General features: G+C 38.8%; 1 protein-coding gene across 1 annotated transcript; it reads right to left on the bottom strand.

Annotated features, from left to right (window-relative positions):
* Positions 1-691: 691 nt before the first annotated feature.
* Positions 692-24,084, bottom strand: plcd3a (phospholipase C, delta 3a). The gene is made up of 15 exons (XM_081610216.1): positions 23,216-24,084; positions 14,212-14,376; positions 9,256-9,483; positions 7,625-7,755; positions 6,187-6,412; positions 5,630-5,831; positions 5,411-5,555; positions 4,236-4,388; positions 3,960-4,112; positions 3,729-3,879; positions 3,487-3,603; positions 3,196-3,374; positions 2,959-3,094; positions 1,796-1,945; positions 692-1,710 (listed from the first exon to the last, which is right to left on the bottom strand). Exons 1-15 carry the CDS (start codon positions 23,307-23,309, stop codon positions 1,568-1,570), a joined length of 2,373 nt encoding a protein of 790 aa, XP_081466342.1. The 5' UTR covers positions 23,310-24,084; the 3' UTR covers positions 692-1,567.
* Between the last annotated feature and the right edge of the window lie 11 nt (positions 24,085-24,095).

Raw genomic sequence — 24,095 nt, 5'->3', positions numbered from 1 at the left:
ATGATTCATATAAGCAAGATTTTCATTTAAATTTTATCTTAATTAAAATAAAAATTAAAAATGTATGGCTTTATTTGTTCTGCCTCAGATGAAGAAATTTTAAAGAACGATAGATGGACTAAGAGATGAATGAAATGATTGAGGCATTATCTAATGTGGGAGCTTATTCAGTTTGCCCAGGGCCACCTTTGTTGTGACTCTCACCTCTGCTATCCTGAGGTAAGACAGAACAAATTAACTTCTTCCATATGGATGCCAGATTCAGTCAGACACAAGTTGATGAGCTCTATCCTGCGGTTGCTTGGAGCAGTTCTTGCCTCCTGGACACGTAAGTCTGCAGGATTTCTGTACAGCATTTTGAGATCCTGTGAAAATGTAGAGCCCACTTGAGAAACTCTGGTGCTAATATTAGATATTAAGGTGAAGAGTTGTCTGTATTTGAGCATATGTATGTATAATTTTCACACAGGCTCCGTTGGCTATTAAAAAGATGATTTCAGTTGTGTTGTGCGGTCATTCACCCTGGAAAAGAGTGGTCTAAATAAATTAAAGTCCTAAGTTACAATGGCATTCAGGTCAAAGGTGAGCTGATATAAGCGTTAAGTTATTGAAACATCCACACTCTTGCAGGCATTTAAAAAACAAAAAGCGAAGCAAACAAAAAGTTAATAAGACAAGTCTCAGACAATGATGTTATCAATGCTTTATAAAGAATAAATCCCTAAAACACTGCAATATGCCTTCACTCATCATACATGTTAAAATATACAAAAAACCTTGTTGTTACAAGGTGCAAATATTTGTTGTTGCTAGCTTCAAATAAGAATAAAAACAGGCAAAAATCAATTCATTAACAAGTTTATCACTTAAGTGAATATATTAACTCTACATGCACATTCAACACTGGTTTAGTTAACACTTTTTTCAATAAGCTTGAAATGACACTCAGGCTAATACACCATAGCTACAAATTAAGTTCAAATAAATATTATCTACATACTAAAATAATTTTTTTAAGTAAGATTGATAGCACAAACTCTAAGACATCGTGAAAAAATACAATTACTTCAAAGGTTAGTACATCTTAATTAGCAGTGTTTCAGTTAAAAAAACATAATGCATAGTTGTATGGCTACCTTCTTTTTTGTAGCAAAATAGCATCCAATGATAAAGTGCTCTGTTTTTGTTAATCTCATCTCATCCTTTGAAAATAGAACATTAAAAAAATGCTAAAACTTTTTCTCAAACCTACATTACAAAAGTCAGTAAAAACAAATCTCATCTATGCAGACATCTCTAAGAGTTGGCATTAAAACATTAAGGCCTGTTAAGGGTGTTTTATGAGCCTCACTCTTCTTGTTTTCACAGTGCATCTGAGAGCCGTCTTGCCTCTTCAGCTTTTCTTTCCGGTATTTTGCAGCAGAAGAGCAGAAATGGGCCACTTGAGGTCTTGTTGACAAGAGGGGCTTGGCAGTAACAGCAGCAGTCCCCTTGGATTAAAATGCTTCTTCCTCTGAAGCGCTTTTCATATCTAAAAATGTATCTTTTCATCTGGTTCAGGCACATTTCACTTTTTTCCTTTCGCCATGGCCATACGCTCCGCCACACTCTTGACAGGAACTCCTAGGTTGCTCACTTTTACATGGATGAAGAGTGAGGCTGGGGACAAGCTGGAGCCGTCTGCCTTCAGTAGGTGAACATGTCGATATCCTGAGTGGAAAAAGTGTTTCAAACATGTTATAAAATAAACAAAGCAAAAAAAAAAAAAGTGACACTACTGAGATAAGACAAATACCTGTACGGAGGCTCGTGAAGGGCAACGTGAACTGCCCCACAAAGTCATTTTTGGCTGCATGGTCATGATCTTCCACAACAAATCGCACTAGAGCCAGCTCAGGGACCTGCAGCTGGAAGCTCAGAGTGCAGTCCCATCTTGGGTTGAAACCTATAGAGGGCGCAAGAGAGCTGTAAATGCATCCTTCTGTGTACCTTTCAAGCCATTCCAATGGACAAGAAAAACACCTAAAGTGCAACGACAAAGTATTCTCCATTTTTGCTGCTTTATTACACTTAAACGGTCAGACATAGTCAATACAAAAGCAGTTTTCAAATTGTGATTCATTAATTGAGGCAAAAACTCTTATAAGGTCTTTATGCAGGAAACTGCTATATCATGTTGCGTCACCGTTGGCGGTAAAATCTGCCAGAAGTCCAGAAGTCTCTTGCTCCACTGTGGATACATTTTGATTCAATGTTCTTTGCAGAATTGTTTTATTGTCACTACAGTGAAATATTTTTTAAGCCACAAATGTGTCCCAATTAGATTTCATATAGCACTTTAACTAGGCAAGTGCAAAATCTTTATTTTGTTTTTGTCATTTATAGTGTTTCGGCTTATTACCTTGTCGCATAACCAAAAGTTTTCCTATTTCAAAAGCTGATGGCCAGACTTTCTATTTGAAGGTTTTCTGATGGAGAGCAGAATTTCTAGTTTGTAAGTAGCAAAGCAGCCCCACAGCATCACACTACCACCGTCATGTTTGACAACCTGTATGGCGTTTGCCAGATGTGACAGGATGCAAACCTTCCACATAGTTTCTTTGTTTTGTCGGTTTGCAGAATATTTTCTCAAAAGTCTTGAAAATTATTGAGATCAAAGTATTTTTATGCTAAATGAAACAAACATTTGTGAGTGTTTTTATTTTATTTTATGCAGCAGATAAATTACTGACTTAAAAACAAGCTCTTATATCTTTCTGAAAAGTTACTTATACGTTAGTTTTGTCTTATTTCAAGTGTACTAATATATTTGACAAGAAACTATAAAAAAAAAAAAAATTTGGTAAGATTTTGTGTTTTTGCATTGAAGTGCTTTGGTTGTCTTAGTTGGTTGTTGTTAAGCGCTATATAAACAATCAATCCTGATACCAGTAACAGGACATTTGGAGTACTTATTACCGTTGTTGTCAATGCGGGGCGTTTTATTCTTCGCTCTATCTATGGCCACTCCATGGATTTCTACCACCACCTGTGGGTCCACAATGGACGTGGCTTTCTCTGTGTTTATTTTGGGTAGTTGTTGAGCAGATATGATCTAAGGAAACAAACAAAGCAATATAGAAAATTAGACAGGGAATGAATGAAAAATAAGAAAAAGTTCTGCTTTTAGTGGCTTTAATAGCGTCCACGGCTCACTTTTATGGTCAGCTGGGTGGGGGTGTGGCCGGGGCCTCCGCCCGTGTTCTCGGGGTTAAAGTTGGATGTCGGGCTGCACATAAAGCTGGGCTTCAGAATATATCCACAGCGACCGTTGGGGAGGAAGCGTCCCTGGTTGAGGTCCATCTGCTCCCCGGGCGTCTGGAAGTTTAGAGCCACTGACGGACGCGAAACAATCAATCAGCAATGAGCAAAAACAAAAGAGTATTTTCATAAAGTCAAAAACTGCTGATCTCATTAGCACCCCTGCTTCTAGTATCGATCACCCACCCATGTGGCAGCCGCAGTTCCACATTTCCTGAGGATCAAAGTTGGATGATTGGAGGCGCTGGCCCGAGGGGTAGATCCGGCTCAGCTGCCTGACGTTGTGTCGTACAAAAAGCTTCCCTAAACGTGAAAAGACAGAAAGCAGCACACAGTGAAGCACAAGAGGATGATTGCACATTCAGCTGCCCAAGCTGCACAAAATGCTTGAAACCAGAAATGCTTTGTGCCATTTCCCCTGCTTATACCGGAGTCTTTGATGAGCTTGAGCGCCTCGTTTTCAGAAAAAGACGACATTTCATCTGCTTGTAGCTTAGATGCAGTTTCAAACCCACGGAAGGAGACGCTCTTGCAGTAGACCACCAGCTCCGACAGCTCGGAGCTAAGCTTGGAACAGACCTGGAAACGGAAAGGTAAACTGGTCCATTAGGTTAAACATTTGCTTTTAATGGTGAAAAGTCGGAGCAATCCGAACTGACCTTTGCAGAGTCACTCTTGGGTGTGTTCTTGTTTATGCTTCCTTGATCGTCCTCACAGCTCGAGGAGAAGCTAGCGAAGCTCCCGTTCTTTCCCAGCTGACCAAGGTGAGGAGTGTGTCTCTTCCCCTTCACAAGGATGCGCCCCCTGAGCTCCTGGAGGAAAAGCAAGTAGTACAAATGATTTCTTTAGAAAACCAGACAGCCTGCAGACTATAAGTGAAAACCCAGCTGTGTGTGTGGGGGGGGGGGAGTGTGTGTGTGTGTGGGAGTGTGTACTTCAGGGGAAGGCAGCTCATTGAGCGGCAGGTCACTGAAAGGCTTGGTGAGCAGTTTCTTGCCCAGAATGGTGCGAAGGTGTTTGGCCATGACAGCCTGCTGCTCCACTGAACAGTGGTTCTCCAAGGACAGGATCAGGGGATACGGGGACGCCTACGGGGACAAAACAGAAACATTTAGGCATTAAAATAGGGCTGTCAACGTTAATAATCTAAGAAATGTAACACTTCTTAGATTAACAAGTGCTAAACTTCACCTAGCAACCCTTCACCTAGCAACCCTTCACCTAGCAACCCTTCACTGTGAGGGGCAATGTTACACGGTCTTGTTCTGCGGTCAACAGTGCAGAGAGTGAAAATATGTGTGAGCACAGATGTGCTGGTTTTAAAACGTTTTAAACCAAATGACTTCTTTTAAGCGGTCATGTGAAAACCTGTTAGGTTTGAAACAATAAAGCATTTCCTTAAATATCTTTTTGAATATGTGCATATTTCATTTCAAGCTTACAAAGTTAAATGTGACCTATTAAACTTGCTTGAACAAGTTAGGATTGGTCTATGGGTTATAAAAAACATGTTCATTACTTTTTTTCTTAACAAAATCATTCTTAGATAAGATTTTAGTCTACTAAGTTCTGCCTATTTTGAGCTCCTTTCAGAAAAAAATATTTGAGGGCCTTTAGTCACTTTAAATCTAAATAAGCTGCTGGTTTCTGGATGGTAAGTAACAAAACACTTGTTCAACTAGCTGCCCAAATGCCTTGGAGCTCAGCTTGGGTTGCTAGGTGACCTGCTGGGCTTTGCTGGGGTTGCTAGGTAACCGGCTGGGCCTCACTGGGGTTGCTAGGCGAGAGGCAGTTACATTCTAGACGTTTTTGAAACAAAAAATAAATAAGTTTATGGTTTATGGCTGTTTTTAAAAGCAGTGGAGACCCAACTAAAAGAATAAAAAGGTGCAAAATGTGAATTTTGAATAATTTGTTCCCTTTAATAGTTGTGATTAATCATAATTAAACGATTAGTAATACTAGTCACAACAACATTTACTTTCCCTTTGGGATCCAGGAAGTATATTTTTGTATTGAAATAAATGGATGATTACAGTAAATGTCATAGGCCTGTCATAGACAGGTTTACTAACAGTAAGGAAGAACAGGTATAGGCGTTGAGTCATACCTTAAAGGCGTACTGGTTGATGGCTTCAATGACCTCCTTAAAGGGAACCTTGGAGGTAAAGGTGTGGCCGTGGTAAATGGCAGGCTCACCTTTATCTCCATCCCAGCAGTCCAGCTCCACACATCGGCATCCCTGATTCAGAGCCCTGAAGGAGAGAAAGACGGCGTGTTACACCGGCGTGTAAACTCCTCAGTTAGGTTTTATTTCATGTCAACACACCGGATGTAAGGCTCGGTGCTGCTGGCGCTGGTGACCTGGTCCTTGGTGAGGTAGGTGTTGTGGGACGAGGAGATGAAGTAGTGGGTCAGGGGGCGGGTCATGTCCTGGTAGATCTGGGCGTGGTCGGGGTTAAACACGTCATTTTCCATAGACAGCATGTACATGGTGAAACCGTTCTGCGTCATCACCATCTTCTTCTGAGCTGCAGTAAATGGTGATCGTCATGTTTATATGATTGTTGCAATGTGTTCTTGGGTTATAGCTAAACTATATGCACATGAATAGAATAAAATAGAAATATCCTTTGTAGTCCCACAATTCGGAAATTCCTGTGCAACAGCAGCAAATAGACTCACACAAAAATAAGATATGAGAATATGTATAAAAGCTGAATGAAGTCCAGTCCAGAGGAATATTGAACTGAGTTTCTTAATTAAAAATGTACAAAATAAGTTGTCATTTATGTAAGGACGCAACACGCCCATAGATTTAAACATCATTTAAACATTTACTTCAAAATGATCAAGATCTGGACTGAGCTGGTTTTAGATGCCTACCCAAGTCGTTGAACTCGTAGGTGAGAATGAGATTTTGAGCGTGATTCAGCGAGGCGTCCTCTCGCTGGTCTCCCAGGAAGTCGCGCAGCTCCGCGATGGAGAGCACAGAGCCGTTGCTGGAGTAGTGTCTGAACACTTTCTCCAGCTCGGGTCGCCGCATGAGCTCCTTGCAGAACTCTTCAATCTCGTTGTGATCCAGGCGGCCGTCGCGGGATTTGTCACAGCGCTGGGGCACACAGCAAAGAAAATACACCAGGGACAATATGGTTTTTGTTATGAAAGAGTTTCAAAATCTAGGCTGTGTGACAAGAGAGCATGAAAACGAGAGATTGCTGCAACAAAGCGCTGACACAGCAGGAGGTAATTCCACTTAAATAAAAAAAGAGCAACTCAAAGAGCAGATAAACTCGCAAAGGGGAGCTTAGCTGACTCACTGCCTGGTTACTATGAAGGTCTACCATAAAATAAACTCTTCTTATGCAACAGCAATAACTTCACTTCCTGAAGGTATTATCTTTGGACCTAAAGAGGAATGATCTAGAGCCAGTATGCTATTACTGCTAGAAACCAGTGATCAGGTCCGAAATCTGGGTGTTGTGATGGACTCAGACATGCACTTTCAGAGTCACATAAAGACAGTTACAAAGTCAGCCTTCTATCATTTGAAGAACATTTCCAGGATTAAAGGACTAAACTTCCAGCAAGCTGTAGAGAAACTCAGTCATATGTTTGCCTTTAGTCACATTGATTACTTCACAGGTCTGCCTAAAAAAAAAAAAATCAATCAGATTCAGAATGCTGCTTATTAAAATCAGGAAAATAAAGCACATCACCCCAGTTCTAAAGTTCTTACATTGGCTGCCTGTAGCTCAAAAAAATGTACTTTAAAATACTTGAGAGAGTTTATAAATCACTGGATGGCTCAGCCCCAAAATACGCTAAAGACCTGCTGGTGTTGTATCAACTCTCCAGACCACTCTGGTCATGTAGGTTAAGTTTACTCTGCATCCCCAGAACCAAACACGAAGAAGCAGCATTCAGGTTTTATGCTCTACAAATCTGGAACAAACTTCGATAAAACTGCAAAACAGCCAAAACACAACTAAAATCCACCTGCTTACAGCTGCTTTTGAGTCATACTAACTGGAACAAGGATCAATATATTTAATGTGTATTTGGTTGATGACTTTGATAATGGTGTTTGACAAAATGTAATGTTTATTGCTGCTCCGTAATTGGAGACCACATTAAGTTTTTATAGTTAAAAGCACTTTGAACTGCCTTGTTGTTGAAATTTGCTGCACAAACAAACTTGACTTGACTAGAAATTGAACACAGACTTAAATTCACGTCATCATAGGAAAATGAAAACATGCTAATCAGACAGATGAACTCTCAGAGTTTGAGACCAAACAAACATCATGTCTCTCTCTCTCACCTTGAACAAACAGCGTGTGTGTTGCTCGTTCAGGTCGATGTTGATCATCTGCAGCAACCGTTTGACCTCGTCGTAGGTCATCTTACCGTCCTGGTTTTCATCTGCATGCTTCAGGTAACCATGAATCCAATTGTAGAGAGTTAAGGGAACCAAAAGACGTTGAAACATAAAGTCTGTATGGCATTGAAAAGCACAACAAAATTCTAACTTTAGAAACTAAGCTAAAAGTTTTTAATAGTAAAATAAGACTGTAAGCCATCCATGTTCTTGACACCCTTGTCCCTCAGTGGGGTCGGGAGGGTTGCTGGTGCCCATCTCCAGCTGACGTTCCAGGTGGGGGGCGGGGTCACCCTGGACAGGTCGCCAGTCTGTCGCAGGGCAACACAGAGACACACAGGACAACCATGCACATACACACTCACACCTAGGGGCAATTTAGACAGACCAATTAACCTGACAGTCATGTTTTTGGACTGTGGGAGGAAACTGGAGAAAACCCACACATGCACAGGGAGAACATGCAAACTCCATGCAGAAAGACTGGGGCTGGGAATTGAACCCAGAACCTTCTTGCTGCAAGGCAACAGCTCTACCAACTGCGCCACTGTGCAGCCCCAAGACTATAAGCAGGAGATATAATTTAAAATAATAATCTCAAAGCAGGTTATTTTGGATCCTAATTTGTTTCTATTACGCTAAAGCCATAGAAGCATAATTTTAGTACTTTTATAGATATAATCCTGTTGTCTGTAAAAATGTATGGTGTGAATAACACAGCTTTCATTTAGTGAATTTGAAGAGTGATAGACAAAGGTGTTTTTATCTTTGATGCAAAATATATATAGATATATCAAAGTACAGCTCTGGAAAAACTTAAAAGACCACTTAAGATGATCAGTTCCTCTGATTTTATAGGTTTATGTTTGAGTGAAATGAACATTGTTCTTTTATTCTATGAACTACTGATAACATCTTTCTGAAATTCCAAGCAAACATTTCATTCACAGAAATTTAGAAATTTTCAAAACAACAAAAAAGATGCAAATAATGCAAAGAAAACAAGTTCATATTCATTTATAAACAACAATACTAATGTTTTTTACTCAGGAAGAGTTCAGAAATCAATATTAGGTGGAATAACCAGGAGGTTTTCAATGGGGTTCAGTGCAATGGTCTCTTCATTTTTTCCAGAACTGTATTTTGTGTAGTTTTAGCTTAGCAGAAATTGAGGAGGCAGCCATTTTGAGATCATGACGCACTGAATCAGGTGCATATTTGTATTTAAAAGCTCCAGGACAATCAGTCTTGAGGAGTAATGTTTTTGTTTTCTCCACAAAATAACTGCCCTCAGTTAAAGATTGGATTTCAGTGAGTTTGTGTTACTGAAATTAAAGACAAGGTTATTTAAAGGCTTTTTAAATAACCGCAGTATCATATCATCAGATACTGAGACTCAGTCTAACCTGGATGATTGTAATTAACATCAATAGTTGGACTATATTTAGAAGGGGCTTTTGAAACATAATCATTACTTCTCACCTCAGTGCATGTGACACCGCAGCTAGTTGCCATAGCAACATCGCTTTGGTTACAATGGGTTTACTTTTGCACATGTATTCTGGCAGGATATTGGTCCAGCTTTTCCTTCTGCGTCATGCTGGCGACGCGGTCCTTCAGGAAGCGGAGGCCTCGCACCCAGCGCTGGGCCTCCTCAGCGGTGGGGCACTTCAGGTCCAGGCTCTTTCTGGATCCCTTGAAGATCACCGTGAAGCACTGGTCCTCCTGCACCGTCTCGGACAGCCGCCGCAGGGCGTCCGACTGGCAGCCTTCGCGCACACAGTCCACCTCCATCACTGCAACTGGAGGGGAAGCAGAGGCAGAGTTTTTGGCTCGTTCTCAAGCAGAGGATTGCAACAGCACACATGGAGCAGCTAAAGGTCGGGTTGTAAATCCCAGTAAAGCAAACAGATTGTAAAGGTGCATGTTGTGAAATCTAAGTCAAATGCTAAGTTAAAGGTAAAGGTAATTTTATTTATATCCCACATTTTCAGCAACAAGGCAATACAAAGTCCTTTACAGGAATTAAAAGGAAATACAAACAAAATAACAAACCAAAGGAAAGAGCAAAAGAAGAGAAAGCTAATAATGTTGATCCAAAGTAAATAAACTAGGTAGTAGATAAAAAGCAGGGTTGGTAGATAAGTATAAGTAAGCACCCTCTGGTCTAAGCCTTTAGTTTGTAGTTTTTGTGCTTTAAATGTAACAAATTGAGAACACTGAAACCACTGTGCAGCTGTTCAGCCAACTGGGCATCTTGTTAAAATCCTCGGTAGCCATTTGGGCTGGTTTTTATTAAAAAACTGAACAACAGAGCCTTTTATCTCCAGGCTTGTCACAATAAATCATCTAATCAACTATGAATTATTCTCATTATTTATAGTTTTTCTCTTTTCTCTCTCTCTTTCAACCAAAAACTGGGTAATGAAAGTCTTCATTTTTGTTCCTTTTTCTCAATTATCCTTTTTTTTTTTGAAGGACAGACTTCATGATTCATTTTATTCATCGTTTCCGTTTTGCTTATCTTGGATATGTAAAATGTCTTCCAGATCCAGTGTTAAATGTTCATTTAAACTGAAAGTGTTCTTGCATTATTTCGCCATTACCAGTATATTACTTGAAAATGGTCTCAAAACAACAATACTATCGTTTATCACAGTAACTTCTGGGACGATATAACGTCCAGCAAAACTTATTACCGCCACAAAGCCTTTCATCGCTGGACTCTATTAGTTTCTTGATCACAATTAACTTTTGCTGAAGCAGCAGGGGATTTTCTAAGAGGTGTAAATCTCACGTTTAAGAAGAGTCCACAAGCTCTTAATGAGATTTCAGCGAGGAGAGGAAGGGGCCGGTTGATTAGTCGGTCGTCTTTGAGACCTTTAAGAGCCTCTAGCAATCCGACAACACACTTATGGATGTTTACAGCCTTTGCATTATAAAAAGTAGGTAAATTAGTACCTGGTGGACTCTTCAAACACTGATCCTAATCTGCAAATGTCATTTTAAAGCTTAATAATTCAGCTACTTCTAGAAGGCAGCTCCCCAAAAGCTGTAGACCTCTGAACGCAAAAAGTAAATTTTAATACAGCAGAGCAGCAAACACACATATTAATAGTGTGTAAAACTTTTTGAACTGAAGGCATAAAACGATTTCCTCACATTCACTGTTGACTAAATGTCTTTTTGTGTATGTTTTAATTTTAATGTATAAGTAAAGAGCTCCTATGAGAGTCAGCTAAAAAACGTATGGCTTTGTTCGGAGAATATCCCAAACTACGATTACAACTTGATAATAATTACAAACTAAACTAAACAACACTAAACGTTAGAGTTGATACAATTAATCGGATAAGTTGTAATGAATCAGTTATTGAACTAATAGTCAACTAATTAAATAATCGTTAATACTCAATACTAATTAAACCTAAACTATAAAAAATACATTTTGCCTCTAGGGTAAATATGTGGAAATATGCTCTAAATATTTGAAAACTGCCACTGGCTCAAATTCTGCCCAACAATCTCATTTTGAACACCTTTTGATATCCAATTATTAATTAATTAATCCAAAAAATAATCAAGAGATTAGTCCTTCGCTGCAATGTTGTTAAGTCAAGCAGAAAGAGCCGAGCTTTTCAATTTCAGGCAATAAAATATTTGTTTTATTTTTTTAAAACATAATTAATTAGCTTATTTGCATCTTTTAAAGCATGCCTAATATTGTATTAAAAAAAGGCTTAAGTGGTTAAATAAAAAATCTGCGAAATATGGCGATTATTTGATTTGATTAATCGATTAATTGTCAGAATAATCAGTTACAAAAATAATTGCTAGTTCCAACTCTACCAAAAATTAGAGCCAGAACTGCTTTGAATGGTTTTGTGTTTTAGAACGGCCTAGTCAAAGTCTAGGTCTGTATCCTACTGAGAAATGAAAAATGAAAGCAATTGGAGCTTCGCTGCACAGACGAGTAGAGGGGGTGGGGGGTTAAACTGGCAGAGACACACCAGTTCACACAACCGAGTTTTGCTCAGTTAAACACAAGCATGTCATTCAGTTCAGAGGCTGCTGTGTTTCTGCACCAAGAAGCCCACAGTCTGTTGTGCAACAAGCAGAGTCTGCGCTCACAATCGCCTCATTCTCTCACTAAAAGCCATAAAAGCCTCTCTCTCTCTCCACTTCGTCGAAATTCCTCCACATTTTTTTCTTGTGGTTATCCCAGATACGTGGCAGAAGTGACCTGCATGTTTTTGTGTTTGGAGACCAGCAGGAGAACATTCAGGAAGTGGCCTGGAAGCTGGATCGTTAGACACAACAGTCCATACCTGCAGGTATCAGTCAAAAATGAAAAGTACAAAAAACAATCCAGAAGCAAAGCAAAGCCAGATTTGATCTCCAGGAGTCGCCATAGGGAGTCATTATCAGCGTTAATCAGCTGAAGTGGTTAGTCGGGTCTCATGTAGCGTTGTTGTCATCGCTGGAGGGAGTGTGGCAATCTGAATGCTTCTATTTTTAGCTGCAACACAATCAAGAAGGCCTTCACCACGAGTTCAACCTGAGTCTGCCCACTTCTTCTCCGCCCTGCAGGCCTCTCAGAGGTTCAGCATCCACATAAACGCAGCAGCAGCAGCAAAAGACACAAAGGTCGGGCAATAAAAAAAAAAATGTTTGAGACATTGTTTCCATTTACGTCAGCAGGGAACTGAGCAGTAAATCTTCATGAAATGGAAAATGTGGTACTTTGGGTGGATCAAATGTAAAAAAAAAATGTTTGATATAAGTTCAGTTTGTGTAATGCTCACACATTACACAAACTGAACAACAAATGTATACATACATTTGTTGTTCAGGCCTTTAGGAAACATGTTTTACTCATTAACCAGGTCAGACATTAGCAAACAATTCAGATTTATAAAGTCATATAAAGCGCTCCATTCATATTTTCCTCATGTGATGCAATGGTGACAAGTAAATGATTATAAGTCAATGCATCTGGACTGAAATAGATCAGCATTATGTCCAAATTTACTACAGTTGGACAAGCATGAAGATTAAATTATGTAGATGCTTTATTGTAAAGTTTGTGGTACTTGTGAAAATAAGAGAAAATAGCATTTAAGTAGAAAAGAAATTAAATATGTCAATTTTTATATTCAGTCAGGAGGTTGAAAAACAACATGTGATGTGGCAAACCAAAGAAAAAGCATGTGATTTCTATATAAAACAATGTGAAAACAAATGTATTTACCAAGCATTACCAGGTTTTCAGAAATTAGAAAAGTGACATATGGAAAAACAATAAGAAATTTGAATGTTTTTCTAACATTTCCTTTTTTGTATGCTTCGAGTTTGTATGTTTCACTTGTCTTATATGTTTTTAATTTCTTTCATTCTCTTTTTGATCATTTTATTGTGAAAATAATCTTAAATTTTCCTTTAAAATAATTGTTAACGGCCCTCTAGGTACTCCAGATTATCTGTGTTTCCTGTGAGTGTCCCCATCAAATAAACAATAAATAAACATAAAAATTCTTCACAGTCTCAGCACTACAACATATTTTAACGCACTCAGTTTCTGTTCAGGTGATATTTTCCTTTTACAGATCGACAGTCGATGTTTGTTTTTTAAATAAAGCAAATAAATTGGTGCGCCTGCTGTAGAGGGAGTTCAGAGAATCGTGACTTCAGTTTATTCAGAGAAAAGCTGTGATTCACCTGCACAAGTTTTAACGTGTCACTACTCTGCAATCCTAAATTTAATTCCAGGTCAAACTCTCCGCACGTCACAACACAACTCACTCTATCAGCTTAATTACCAAATTTCTTCAAAAAGAAAATGACTAAGCAATTACATTTGTCTATGAATTCATGTTCTAGTAAGGAGAATACTAAGAACGCACTAAAACTGGTTGTGAATCAAGTCTAACCTCTTGAGTTTGTGAGCTGAAAAGACAGATTTGACTGACAGATGAAGTTTCTGCACAGATTCCCAGTTGTCTTTCAGTTTCTGCTGTGTTGAAAATCTTTCGCCTCATTCATGAATTATTTAACCCTTTGCTTCCTTGCTGGAAAAAGGCACTAGTGTAAATCACCTGTTTTGATTTTACTGAAGTCTTGCAAGTTGATGTTTGAAGAGTGCTGCATGAGGCAGCAGCTGTATTTCCATTAACTATAAAATTACACAAATTGAAATTATGAAAATAAATTTCCTTAATGCAAACACGCAAATTTCGAATAAAGGTTATCTCAGATCTCATCTAACTGTTTACGTCCGTCACTACCTTTATCGACTTGTCACTTGTATATTTTTTGACATTAGCAGAATATAGACAAAGATTTGCGCACATTCGTAATAAAAACGCAGCTACTCATAGTGGTTTTGATAATGTGTCAGTTTCCTTTCTTCTCATTCCCAGGGACTATATTTGTTCCTGGACATGCTAAATCTTAAGAGTCCATTTTCCTCCACTTCCTGTTAGGTCATCTATCCAATTTCTAACTTGATTATCGCTTCCGGTGAGACTCACATGTCTGCTGGGATTTGCCTTTGCGGGAGCTTTTGGTCTCACACCACACGGTGAGTCCGTCCTCCAGCAGCTGCAGGCTGCGGTTCTTCTGCCACCTCAGAGAGCGAACCTTTACCATGCTGCAGCCCTGCATCATCACACGGATGTCCTCATTGTCCAAAATCCCTGCAGACAGTAGAAAAATGACAAATAGTATTCAAACATGTCTTTTTTTTTGGTAAAAATAAATAATTTCTGTAAGGTTATGAGCAGAACATTTGCTCTATTTACTCTGATTCAACAGATACTTCAGCATAAAACTGTAATCACCACTTTCCTGCTTACACTGCAAACCTCAGCTCGTGTTTTATACACAAACTGTGTGGAGCCTGTAGATCAGTGTTTACTGGGGAACGAGTCTGAAAGGTGAACGTCATGCTTCATGAAAGTAAACTTCCATGAAACATTTCCCTTATTTTGATACACTTTTCTACTGATAATGTGTAAATCTATTAAAACTTAGTAACAAGTCCGGTCCAAAGTTTCCAAAAGTCAGACTGAGGTCAAAACAAGAATTTATACAAATGTTTCCCAAGCCTCATTCCAAAGGTTCAAAGATACACACAAGTTTCAGTGTCTATGTCAATGCAGTGGATTTAAAGTTGAATACAAACTCCAATGTACAAGCTTTAGTTTTTTATTGACAATTTTTGACAGTGAATTGCTTCAATGCGCTTTTTCAAACCTTCTGCAGCTTTCTAGATGAGCTGTGTCTTTAATTAGACGAAGGCAAAGAATGTAAATATTTAACATTTCAGACATTCAGGTGCAAAGCCTGTTTAATACAAAACCAGGAAACTCCAGCTAATTACTGTGCATTATTGCAGAGCTGTGAGCTCCATAAAGCACCTGTTTGTATGACAACAGCAAGAGCCAGATGAGATGAAAAGAACAAATTCTGATTTCGTTTATCATTCACTAACTCCATCCATTCATTTTCTAACACCCTTTTCCCTTAGTGGGGTCGGGAGGGTTGCTGGTGCCCATCTCCGGCTAACGTTCCGGGCGAGAGGCGGGGTCACCCTGAACAGGTCGCCAGTCTGTCGCAGGGCAACACAGAGACACACAACCATGCACACACACACACACACTTACACCTAGGGGCAATTTGAAGTCCAAAAAGTCATGTTTTTGGACTGTGGGAGGAAACTGGAGTACCCAGAGAAAGCCCACCATGCACAGGGAGGATTTGCAAACTCTATGCAGAAAGACTGGGGCTGGGAATCGAACCCAGAACCTTCTTGCTGCAAGGCAACAGCTCTACCAACTGCACCACTGTGCAGCCCATTCACTAACTCACAGTTTCCAAAACAACAGTTCAAAATACCTGAAATATACATTTTTCACCAACATGTGCTAAAGAAACAGGAAAAAGACAGGAGTTGGAACCATTTCCCAGAATGCTTAGCGGCTTGTTTTTGTATCCTGAGATGAAAGTGCATTAGATTGATCTGACTTTAAGGCAAATGTTTATTTTAATGCAGCTTGGCCTGTTCACACCATGAGCAGAAGTTATTGTCATGTTTAATAAAATTCATTATCAGATCAGAAATGTAATTCATGCAATTTGAAACAAGAAGTTAAATTATTCTAAAGTAAAATAAGAAGTAATTTTAACTAGGTGAGGCCAGTTTTTTCTTGCTCATTGTGAAATAATTATTTGCTTTAAATTGCACCAATAAGTTAAAACTCAAACAATGCCTACAAACTTGTTCATGAACTTTCATTTCTGACTTAAAAACAAAACTATTTTCTTGTGGACTTTAATGGCATTTTCAAGGCAGCAGGTGGACTTTCATTTTCAAGATAAACCATCTTCAAATGTTTAACAGAGCTGCAACATTACAACTGCAACAGATTTGATGCCTCACATGACTACTTGTGGACATCACTAAGAACCCGGCTTTTCTTTAAACTCTGTGTCTTATCCGTGTTTGTCAGAGCGCGCCCCACGCCGCAGCACATTCAATCCCCTGTTCAAACATCCAGGGTCTCCACCCCCCAAGGACTCTGACCTGCATCCTGGGGGTCTGTGTTTTCTGCTCTGCTGCTCCACGCCTATGGAACATCCTCCTTTTACAAACAGCCCAAAGTCCCTGGAAAGGGGAATAAAAACCTTGCTTTTTAAGAGACATGTTAACCTTTAGATCCTCTGTGCTTTTATTACCTTTTTACAGGTGAGATTTTATCTGTTATGCCTCCAGATTGCTTTTATTCACTTATGTAGCACTTTGACGTTGTGAACTGTTTTATAAATAAAATCAATTCTTCGTCCTCGACCTGTCCGCTGTGTGTGTTTTTTTTTGGTCTCTAATTTTCTCTAACAAACCTTTGAGGCATTCACAGAAAAGCTGAGATTAAATTACACACAACAGGTGCGCTCTATTTACTGAACATGAAGCTCTGAATACAACCCAATCGGGAAAGTCCCACACATACTGAGAACCACCGCTGAAAACAAAATAAATAAGTAAAATTAAAATAAACATAACGATGATATCTCCAATACTTATAAAATGTTCACTTCTATAGCGACCATGTCAATGGCAGAGTTAAATCAATTTGAGAGGCAGTGGTTTGACCTTCTGCAGAGACGTGTGGACAAATTCCCACAAAGCTGGAAAAGATTTACTTCCAGCCATCACAAAATCTTGATGGCAGTTGTTGCCGCTTTTCAGTTTGGAGTTTTATTAGCTAGTTGCTTCCACATAAGGTATTTTCCGAAAAAACTTAAAAGAAAAGTTTATATTTATTTTTGCCCATCAAATCCAAACTTGGTTACAGTAACATCCAAGCTGGTTAGCATTATCATGCCATAACTCTTCTTTTTCTCAGCAAACTACCACATTTTGTTGCTAACAGAAGGATATTTTGCACAAATGTGTTCATAGATCAGGTTAAAATACATTATAGCAGAGTATCAGATATTTTTTAATTATAAAGATACTCCAGAAAATGTTTTTTTCTTTTCATCTGAACTGAGCTGTAGCTAATATTTGGTTTTGCAGCAAAAGCAAATGAGGTGGATTGGCAGGACTTGTTGCTGTCAAGAGACGGTCATACAGCAAGTCTTCAGTCAGAGGCCTCTTCACATTTGTTGCAAAACTGACTGCTACCAGAAATCCTTTCTGCTCACATCTTAATCATCTCCTTCTACTTGGATGAATTATGCCGTTTAACTTTCCTTTGGGATAAATAAAGTATTTTTGAGCTGAATTAGTTCCTGCAGGCCCATCTTGTCCTGTACTTTGGCCTCGTTATAATGTTGGCCTTTATAAGTGAGATGTGTAGATAGTTGTGGGGATGGTTTTATGGATTCTACAGGACATTCCGAGACTTTTACCGCATTAATGAGTCTTAAAGGAATTTTTAATTAAATTAAATTAAATTTGGGAGCAACTCAAATGTTATTCATTTTCCTGAAGTCATTAACCTTCCACCAATTTCTCACTGAACCCTGATTATGAAGCCTGAAAAGGTCAGTTTGTGGACCAGGATGTCAGAATATTTTAGCTCACTTTATTTCTTGACTATGCAATGTGTGTAAAATTACAAAACAGATTTATTTTTTTTTTTACTATATTTGTATGTTTTGTTAATGGCCCAAACCCTGTTATCATAATTGTTAATCATAAATAATTGAGAAGGCCATGCTTTAGTCTTGGTTACTCAAAGGTAAGATGCTCACTACACATAACCTCTTCACAGAACCCTGCTTTAAAAAAATGTGATTTGTCTCTTTAATGGATCCATGCCTCAGTGATTTTCCAGGGTTGACCAGAGACAGAACTTTCTCAGTCCAAACAACTTCCACACAAATTTTTCTTCTGGGTTTTGTTCCTTCTAGGCTTCCACACTCACAAGCTGCACGGCTCCTTTCTCCTCTGCTTTTAAATCCCAGCCTTCACGCTGTCAGTGCCAGGAGGATAACAGGGTTGGGGCCCTGCAAGCTAAAGCACACAGAGCGTCCCCTCCCTCACCCCATCGAGCGCGGAGACAAAGAAACCCCCCTACCAGAGCTCCATCCATAACAAGCCTGTTTTTTCAAGCTGTTACTGCCATGTGATGCATTCCCACAATCCGGCCAGCGACCACACCAAGCTGACAAAACAGCATCAAATTATTACACAGTCATTTCAAACTTCTTCTGCCAACGACGTAATATAGTGTACAGACAAATAAAAACAGGTGGAATAACCTGTTTGCATAGTGTCGCAACACCTTTTGTTTCAGTTTCAGCATTCATTCTTCTTCAGTACGAGTCTAACTGCATGTCAGGTCTCAACCCGACAACAGCTGAGTTTCTATTAACAGATCCGCTCTGATCTTTAAAAGTCAGGAAATGGCTGAAACACAACATCAAATCCGCATCGACAGTCAGAGAGCAACAGCTACAAAAAAAAAAGAAAAAATCAAAACAATCCAAGTTCATCTGACTTCATACAGAGAGAGAAATGATGAGGGATGTTTATAAATAAAGTGTAACTGAAGGAAAACTGCAGCAATATGTGGCATCTTGGAGTCGCCACGTCTCCATAACAACCATTTCTTTTAAGACCTTTTACCAGCGGTGATGATACTTGTGGAGGTGTGTTGAATGTAGGCTTTTTTAGACGTTATGCAGCGTTTCTAACTCATAGTGACCTGCCAAAAAATACACGGCCGCAATTAACGGGAATCTTTATATATTTTTAACTGTAACTAACATCATGGTTCTGATTCTGAAAAACTAAACCCTTTTTTTAAACCCCGTTTAAAAAAGTCGTAAGACTCTCTGGTGATTCAGAAGTCTTTAAAAACAAAACAAACTGTATATTAACTGGTGAGATGACATCTGCAAAAGTTCTCTCCCAAGATTGCTTCCCAGCAGCTCCTTGTGAAAAAGGGTTCATGTTTCTCTCAACATAACAACTGTCACGAGAGCCAGCTAGCACAGATTCTGCACTACATATGGCACAAACGGTTTAGGGGGTTCTGAAGCAGCTGCTGTCCCAATTAAAGGTTTCTCAGTTTTATCTTATAAGGATCAGACGAAAGCAGCCGATGTTTGCTGGACAACTGATCAAGAAATCCCTGCAGAGTTGGATGAAAACGAGCAATTTTGAGTTAATCGTTCCGCTTTGTTTGCGTCAAGAAATCAGAGCTTGTCTATGTGCTTGTAAATAAGTAAAATACGTTCAGAAATGGATTATAGCGCACAAGCAACTAATAAATCAGTAACAAAAAGTTGGACTTGGCGTGGAGAAATTTACAGCATTCTTGTGTCGATTAAGTCTGTGGTTTCTGTCATGAAGCGCTCTAAAATATTATGAAAGCATTAGCACTGCTTTCCGGCAAGATTTATAGAAAATAATCCAACATGCTGTTTACAGATGTGATACCGAGACATTTTTAAAAAATATGAAAGGATTTACAAAAATCTGCAGCAGTTGGTGTTGAGCTCTGAAAGAGGATTAGGGTTACGGAAAAACAAATTTCTGACTTCAATCTTAGAATTCTGAGAAAAAAAGTCAAAATTCTGACTTTGATCTTAGAATTCTGAGAAAAAAAGTCAAAATTCTGACTTTGATCTTAGAATTCTGAGGAAAAAAAGTCAAAATTCTGACTTTGATCTTAGAATTCGGAGGAAAAAAAAGTCAAAATTCTGACTTTAATCTTTGAATTCTGAGAAAAAAAGTCAAAATTCTGTCTTTTTCTCATAATTTTGATGTTAATTCTGAAATTAAAGGCAGAATTCTGTTTTTTTTTTTCTGTGGCCCTGTCGTCTTCCGTAGTTGAGCACACGTGTCAACAATCAGAAAGCTGTAGTGGTGCCACATTTATAAACTCTACTTTGTGACTCACAATTATATTTATGAGCTTCAACAAAAAAAAAAAAAAGAAAAGTTTTATCAGAAGAATTGTGAAGCATTGCAGCATCTGGAGCTGTGCAGCTTGGATTTGATAATTTATCTACAAATTAATAAGTGACTCATTTAGAATGACTTCCACTAAGATATAGTAAAAAAACTCTTGTGGAAATCAAGATTATATTCCACAAAACAGAACATTTCTACTGTCATCAAGCTTGACTGACTGAAATGTTCTTTCTGTATTGAAGTCAAGTTCTACTTAATGTTTCGATTGTCAAAAATATGTACGTATGTATGAAGAGATATAAAACCCAAAAACCCTGTTATCATTTGTTTGTTTATAACAAGCATACCTCAACGTTTAACTATTCACAAATCAAAGTTGGGTTACATTTGGACCCAAGTTTAAGGTCCAGACACATTGTTTTCCACTTGAAAATCCCCAGATTTCCAATATATAGATATATATTGGTCCGCATGTGATCATTCTGAACTATTAGATCTGCAAAAGCACAAAATCTTACTTAGCACTTTTGACCTAGCATAGAGCAAATATCTTAATACAGTTGAAGTAAAACAAAAGTAACTTAAAAGAAACTTTTCAGCAAGGTATAGGAGCTTGTTTAAAATAAATAACTCCTTAATATTGATGAAAATGTACTAGTTATAAGTAAAATAATCTGCAAGTGCAACTGCTACGTTTTCATCAATATTAAGGAATTGTTTATTTAAAACAAGCTCCTATTTCTTGCTGACAATACACTAGCTTTGTCTTATTTCAAGTGTACTTGCACTAGAAACCAGATCAAAAATACTTAGCAAGACTTTGTTTTTTCCTGCATTCCAGAGGAAAGTTGGAGCAGTCTTGTGACACTTCCAGAAGACCTTTGACCTCAGCTCATCGGAGGATGACAAAGCTTTTTAGGTGACATTAGTTCTGATGAGAATAGGGATTAAAAAAAAAAAAAACAGGAGTGGTGGACTGAAGGCCACTGGACTGATTTAGAGGGACATGTGGTGGCTGGGAAGGAGTCTGGTGGGCGGGAGGCGGGTGATCTCACCTCCTTCAGTAGAAATTATATTAGCAGGAGATTCAAATATAGCGTTGGCAGTTGCATATTAGATTTTTCAGCGGAGGGATACAGTTACACGGCTGAGACATCAGTCGTGCTTCAGCGAGTGTCGGGGAAGAGTCAGAGTCTCAAGTCAGAAGCTTTGATTGCTGGATTTAACAAATCTTTGGTGCAGCAGAAATTTTGCTGGATCAAAGAAATTTAAAATACTGCTAATACATTCATTTAGATCTGCAACTGAAAAACAACTCATCCGGGTTTATTCCTGTCGCTATTGTAATATACAGTAAATGGCTTCAAAGCTGAAACTTTTATATAAAAAAAATTTTTTTTTATATATTTGTTAAAACTGTCACTTTGTTCTGACATTATAATATGAGATAGATAATCTGTGAAAAGTTTGATCTCCTCCGCCTCCTTCTCCATAAGCCCTCTGAAGAAATGCACAGCTCCCGACCAAAACCAACCAATCAGAGCCAGGAGGAGGGTCTTAGCGCTGCTGAACGTGCTAATGGCAGAGAAACAACTTACCCTTACAGGAAAACTGTTTGTCCACCATCATTTGTGGCCAGGCTTACTAGAATTAGCATAAATGAGAGGCAGGAGAGGTGAGCAGCAGCACACGGAGGGTGATTGACAGCGCTAAAACCTGCCTCCTGGCTCTCAGAGGCTGTTTCATGACAATTTCTAAGATAACGCTGGACTTATGAGAACAAAGTCTTTTGGAACAAGCAACTAATCAATTATGATATATTCAAATGAGCTTGGTAATTTCCATTCTGAGGATTTATATTTTTGAAGGGTAATTTACCGAGTCACATGATCAGCAACCAGATGTTACTAATGGTGGAAACCACAAAGATGTCGACGGGAAGTGGTTGACACTGCATGTTTTTAATGACTCATAATGTGAACAAACTTATTTTAATTGTGTTTCTTACTTAATGGAAACAGTGCAATTAGAAAATAATGTTTTTTCTCAACATTAGGGGAATGAAGGTAAAGTTTTGTGCACATTTGTAACCAAAAGTTCATGGCTTATAAATCTTTCTCAAACTCTTAAAAGGGTTTTGCTGTGTGTCCCATTTCTTCCTTCCACTACACTTTCCATTCATATGCTTTGAAATAGCACTCCATGAACAGCCAACTTCTTCAACAACCTTTGTGTGACTCACCCTCCTTGTGGCCAGTTTCATCAACAGTCTGCTGGACAAAATGTCAAGTCTGGAGTGTTCCCATTGTGTAGGCCATAAGATTTCTCAATTTAAAAAATATCCATGTTCATTTATCTTAGGTAATGTTCAATTTCCAAGAAACAGAATTTACACATTCATAAAAAATGAACAAAAATAAGGAACTGGAATACATGTGTAATGAGAATATAAAAGAATATATTAGCTTTACATTTTGAATTGTAAAATAAATTTACATTTAACTGATATTCCAAGTTGCTAATGAATCCCAGGAACTTCAGGGTATAGTTCAGCCAGGATAATTAGGTCAAAACGTACAGTGAGCCTAAAGTCTGGTCCACCTTTCCAGTCACCGTTCGGCTGCTCAGCAGGAATCTATTTCGGGATAAGGTGTAGCTGTTAGCAAGAGGGACTGTGATGAGAATGTAGAAAAGTCTGATTCACATCCTTCACCGCAAGCAGATATATTAGATGCGTCAGTGACCAGAGATTATCTGGTGATCAGCAGCAAACTCTGACACAGAGAAGCTGCTGCGCTGTTTTCCTCAAAGCAGAACAACCACGTAGCTGTAGGACTGCAGGTGAATTCATGTGAATACAAGCGGGGGAAAAAAGGCGCAGATCCAGATGATTGATATTTAAACCAGAGGTCAGGAGGTAAACACGGGTTTTATGTTAAATAAAACGTCATATGTTAGTAGAAGAGATTCTGTTTCAGTCGATGCGCAAAATCAGTTTCGGGTAGTCAACACAATGTTTACGTTAAGGCAGTGCCAGCCGAGGCGCGCTTCCGTTTCGTCTCACGCACACGGCTTTATGACAACACTGAGATTTCAATTGTTCTTACCGAGCCTCCTAATGGGGTCCCTGGTCCTCTCAGCAGCGGTCCTCTTCTGATCCTTAGGACCGGTGGTCGCTGACTTGCTGCCGCTGCCTGACATTAATAAAACTTAACGAAACAGTAAAGTTTACGCGACTTTAGCTTTTGGCTACCCGGGTATTTTACGCGCGCACTTAACTTTAAGGTTTGAGGACGCAGGTGTCTTAAGGCAGTCCCAGACAGTCCCCGAGCTCTGGAGGAGACAGCTGAGAGAGACATTTATTCCCCTTTCCACATGTGAAAAAGTCCCTCCCCCAGACGGCGATCTCCACGCCTTCCCAAATTCCCAAACCGAGCGTAGGCGCACAGCTCGGTTCGGGCGCCCTCTCCTCCTCCTCCTCCTCCTGCTTCTCTTTATGTTGCACCAGCAAACAGGAACCCGGATAAAAGAGAGCAGGGACGCTCGACTAATTTCAGGAAGCAGCTAAAGGGAACTTTCTCTGGAGCTAAAAGTGCCTCAATCTAAAACAAAAATATTTTTTCAGTCATTTATATAAAGGATACCTTTTTTTTTTTTTAGAAAGTTCAACAAATACAATTAAGAATATTACAATTTAAATACTTAGAAGTCTAACAAATACAAATCAATATCAGTACGTATGAAAATAGTATATAGGCTATAATTACTAGTCCACCATGAAGCTTTAAATGGACTTTAATTGCAGACCAATCACCTTCTGTAGAGCAGCGTTAGCCCCGCCCACTGACTTTAATGTTGAAAGCTGATATGCTGAAACACAGAACATGATCAAATAAAGTAAATACCTAATATTTACTTTCCATTACAGACTGCACACATACACTTATGCATTTTATTTATTTAAGCATTTAAGTAATACTCAATAAA

This window comes from Poecilia reticulata, chromosome 8 (genome assembly GCF_904066995.2).
Source record: "Poecilia reticulata chromosome 8, P_reticulata-male-v2, whole genome shotgun sequence".
NCBI classification, from domain to species: Eukaryota; Metazoa; Chordata; class Actinopteri; order Cyprinodontiformes; family Poeciliidae; genus Poecilia; species Poecilia reticulata.
The sequence above is the reverse complement of the archived record's forward strand: the minus strand, read 5'-3'. Positions and strand labels throughout refer to the sequence as shown.

Coding starts and splice junctions, on each gene's coding strand:
- plcd3a (XM_081610216.1), bottom strand. CDS start 23,309: ATGTCAGGCAGCGGCAGCAAGTCAGCGACCACCGGTCCTAAGGATCAG. Junction 7,756..9,255: donor GCAGAAGGAAAAGCTGGACC/AATATCCTGCCA, acceptor TAACTCTCTACA/ATTGGATTCATGGTTACCTG. Junction 3,604..3,728: donor CAAGCTCATCAAAGACTCCG/GTATAAGCAGGG, acceptor TTTCACGTTTAG/GGAAGCTTTTTGTACGACAC.